The sequence below is a fragment of the Rhincodon typus genome, chromosome 6 (assembly GCF_021869965.1).
Source record: "Rhincodon typus isolate 14 chromosome 6, sRhiTyp1.1, whole genome shotgun sequence".
Taxonomy (NCBI): Eukaryota; Metazoa; Chordata; class Chondrichthyes; order Orectolobiformes; family Rhincodontidae; genus Rhincodon; species Rhincodon typus.
Genome location: NC_063337.1, coordinates 65,787,315 through 65,791,058, shown reverse-complemented (window position 1 = coordinate 65,791,058; position 3,744 = coordinate 65,787,315). Strand labels below are relative to the sequence as shown.

The following is a 3,744-nucleotide window of genomic DNA, read 5'->3' as shown; positions in this document are numbered from 1 at the left end:
GATCAGAGGATTAGATAGGGTGGACAGTGGGAGCCTTTTTCCTCGGATGGTGATGGCTAGCACGAGGGGACATAGCTTTAAATTGAGGGGTGATAGATATAGGACAGATGTCAGAGGTAGGTTCTTTACTCAGAGAGTAGTAAGGGCGTGGAATGCCCTGCCTGCAAAAATAGTAGACTCGCCCACTTTAAGGGCATTTAAATGGTCATTGGATAAACATATGGATGATAATGGAATAGTTTAGGTTAGATGGGCTTCAGATTGGTTTCACAGGTCGGCGCAACATCGAGGGCCGAAGGGCCTGTACTGCGCTGTAATGTTCTATGTTCTATGTTCTATAGTACAGAGATAGTGGCAACTGCCGATGCTGGAGAATTTAAGATAACAAGGTGTAGAGCTGGATGAACACGTCAGGAAGCCTTACTGCTCCTCTGATACTGCTTGGCCTGCTGTGTTCATCCAGCTCTACAGCTAGACTATTGCCGGGTGTTGTGTAACTTCTGACCTTGTCCAACACCGGCACATTCAAATCATGGCCATATTAAACAGTCGATAGAGCAGCTTGCGGCACAATGGTAACATTCCTACCTCTAAGGCAGGAGACCCGGGTTCACGACTACCTGTTTCAGAAGTGTGGTATATAATATGTGTTGATTTGAAACTAAAACAGCAGCAATACGGACTAACCGACAACAAGACAGGTGATTCTACCCAGCAATCGGAGAGCATGATCACTGTGGTGACCTCTCCTCCCTTGGACCAGCTCTTGCGTCCTGCTCCTTCACTGGCTCCGAACCCTGCTTCCGTTTCCGCCCCCTGGCCCGTGATTGCTCGCCCAAGGAACGGGTGCCAGTATTGTCTGTCAGTAGCTTTACTCTTTCCTTCTCATAGACACAAACTACCATGGAGCCCGTCTACCGAGAGGATAAACCCAACCCAATGGCAACTGCCAATATATTCTCTAAAGTCTTTTTCTGGTAAGCGTGTTTCGACAACTTCTTTAGTGAAGATATTTATCACTTTTTCTATTTTAGTGTCATTCGAGATTAACTATCTGTTTGTTTATCTGTGTAGCTTTTAATAATTTTTCATTACCGAAGGCATTCAGCCCTATGAGCCCTCTGCTTTTTCTCGGTTTCTATTAGTTCAGTGACAGGCCTCAGATCGTCATTGTTGTAAATTGAGAAAATGTTAGTTGGTTTCCACTATTCCTACAGTCCCAGAGCGGTTTTATTTTCAGGTGTTCTGTTGAAAATCCTCCAGTTTTTTAAAAAAAATTAACTAAGTGCTAGTGATAAACTTTGAGATTAACATTAAGTGCCTGTGATGAGGTGGAGTAGCTTTCCCAGCGCTTTGCCTCTGATTGTAGACAAAAGAAATGGCATTACAGTTCCTGTTTGCGGCAGTTCGTAGGGTTAAAGTTTAAAATCTGCTTTCAATTACTCACTTATTTAAACCTGTGAGACAGTAAACTGCAAAACGCAATGTTTTTGCTAGGGCGCTTGATACAGCTAGATTAGCTGTGATTGTTCTTGGAGCACAGCAATTTATTTGTTAAAGTGTTTAAAGTAATGAAGGGATTTGATTGAGTAAGCAGAAAATCTATTTCAAAGAAGAATATAAACAGAGGATGCAGATTTAAGGCAATTTAACAAAAGAATCAGAGGGGAGTTGAAGTTTTATTTCTAGCCATGCTTAAAAAAGGTGGTGGAAGCAGATTCAGTGGTGACTAAAAAATAAACATTTGAATATCTACTTCAAAGAAAGCTTGTAGGTCTGTGGAGAACAAGCCATGTTATAGGAAGAATTGGTAGTTTTTTGCAAAGTATGGACGCAAGCATGAGAGGCTGACTAAAGGTAAAATACCATAGAATCAGGAAATGTGAAACAAACAGAAAACTGGAGAAACTCAGGTCACGCTGCATTTGCGGAGAGAGAAAAAGTTAACATTTGAGTCTGGTATATGACTGATGGCTTTCTATGCTGTACATTTCTAATTCTCCTCCTATTTTCATAATGCTAAATAAGCAGTTTTATTACTGCTTCCTCACAGTATAACTATTGAAACTGACGGGAAACTGATCTTCCTGATCTTCTACTTCAACATAGTTTTCTTACACAAGCTACCACAACCATTGATATCCTTACATCTTTAGTATCTTGGAAGTTTACATTGTTTAGTTTATAACTTTATTTTTCCACTCCTTTATGGGGGATGTGACTCATGATTGAGATTTGTTTTGTTTTATTTATCCACTTGTTTTATTTACTCATTTATGGTATGTGGATGGTGCTGGCTGGCCTGCATTTATTGTCCATCACTAGTTGCCCTTGAGCTGCCTTCTTGAACTGTTTTGACCCATCAACAGTGAAGGAACGTTAATGTGTTTTCAAGTCAAGATGGTGAGTGGCTTGGAGGAGATCTTACAGGCAGTGTCTTTTTTATATTGGCTATTTTGAAAAATACAAATCAAGACTTTCAGGAATAAAAAAATGATGCTTAACCTGCCCTTAATATACATTCTTGCACATTTTGCATGAGCACAGTATCATGGAGTCCAGTTCTATGGAGTAGAACTGCAGAAAACTAGTTCCTGGTTGTTAAAAGTTGATTGTTTGTTTGCTAAAATTTAAGTTTTTATATTTAGCGTCTGACTTAAACTTTAATGTGTAGTGTTTTGCATGTTGCTAGTCAACAGTAATAAAAAGAAATGCTGAAAGTAATCAGCTCTGGCAGCATCTAAGGGGAGGGGGAAAAAGGTAATGTTTTAGGTCCGTGAACTTTCATCCTTAACTTTGTTTTTCTCTCTACAAATGCTGTTAGACCTTCAAAGTATTTCAGGCATCTTCTGTTTTTATTTCTGATTTCCAATACTTCCAGAAATTAATGTTAAACCAGAAGCCTACTAGTAGCTGTTGCACAATTTGGTAAGGCCACATTTATCTGCACTGTAACAGTAGAGGGAAACACTACCTGTGCATGTACTGTTGTAATCCGTGTCTTTTGAATGCAATTAACTGAAAACCCTGACACATTGGCTTGATATCAAAGTTCAAGTTGCCCATTTTCAGCCTGTACAATTATAAGTTCTTGTCCCTCGTCTAGCTAGGCTTTTTTGACACTCTGGAAAATTGCTTTTTGTCTGGTAAAAGTATTAAAAGAAAATATTTTGAATTACACATTTAAGAAAAAAGAAATATCTCAAGCAAGATTTAAACAACAATGCTCTGATTCACTGTCTACCAACTAAACTATTGAGGCTGTGGGAATTTCCTGCATAAAGCCTTAATATGCTGATTGAAAAGCATAATTCAATATGTTAACAGCTGATAGCTTACAATTTTCATATTTTCTTTGTTCTTTATAATGAATGAAACATACAGCACAGGAACAGGCCCTTCAGCCCTCCAAGCCTGGCAGATTGTGGAGCTTCACCTCCAGTGTCCCACCCAGTCTTCAAAGCCCTGTATTTCCCAAGGCATCAAAACTCTGAGTGAGAGATAGTAGGAACTGCAGATGCTGGAGAATCCGAGACAACAAGGTGCATGGCTGGATGAACACAGCAGGCCAAGCAGCATCATAGGAGCAGAGAGGCTGACGTTTCGGGCCTAGACCCTTCATCAGAAAAGGGGGAGGGGAAGGGGGTTTTGAAACAAATAGGGAGAGAGTGGGAGGCGGATAGAAGAGGGATAGAGGAGAGGATAGGTGGAGAGGAAACAAACAGGTCGAAGAGGCGGGGATGG

The 3,744-nt window shown here is 40.4% G+C and overlaps 1 protein-coding gene across 1 annotated transcript in view; it reads left to right on the top strand.

The window, feature by feature from the left end:
• The first annotated feature begins 815 nt into the window (after positions 1–815).
• abcc4 (ATP-binding cassette, sub-family C (CFTR/MRP), member 4) overlaps positions 816–3,744 on the top strand; it is a 458,391-nt gene continuing 455,462 nt past the window's right edge. The window contains exon 1 of the mRNA XM_048598320.1: positions 816–977. Coding sequence (XP_048454277.1) covers positions 904–977 — 74 coding nt within the window. The 5' untranslated portion in view covers positions 816–903. The remainder of the gene's footprint in view (positions 978–3,744) is intronic.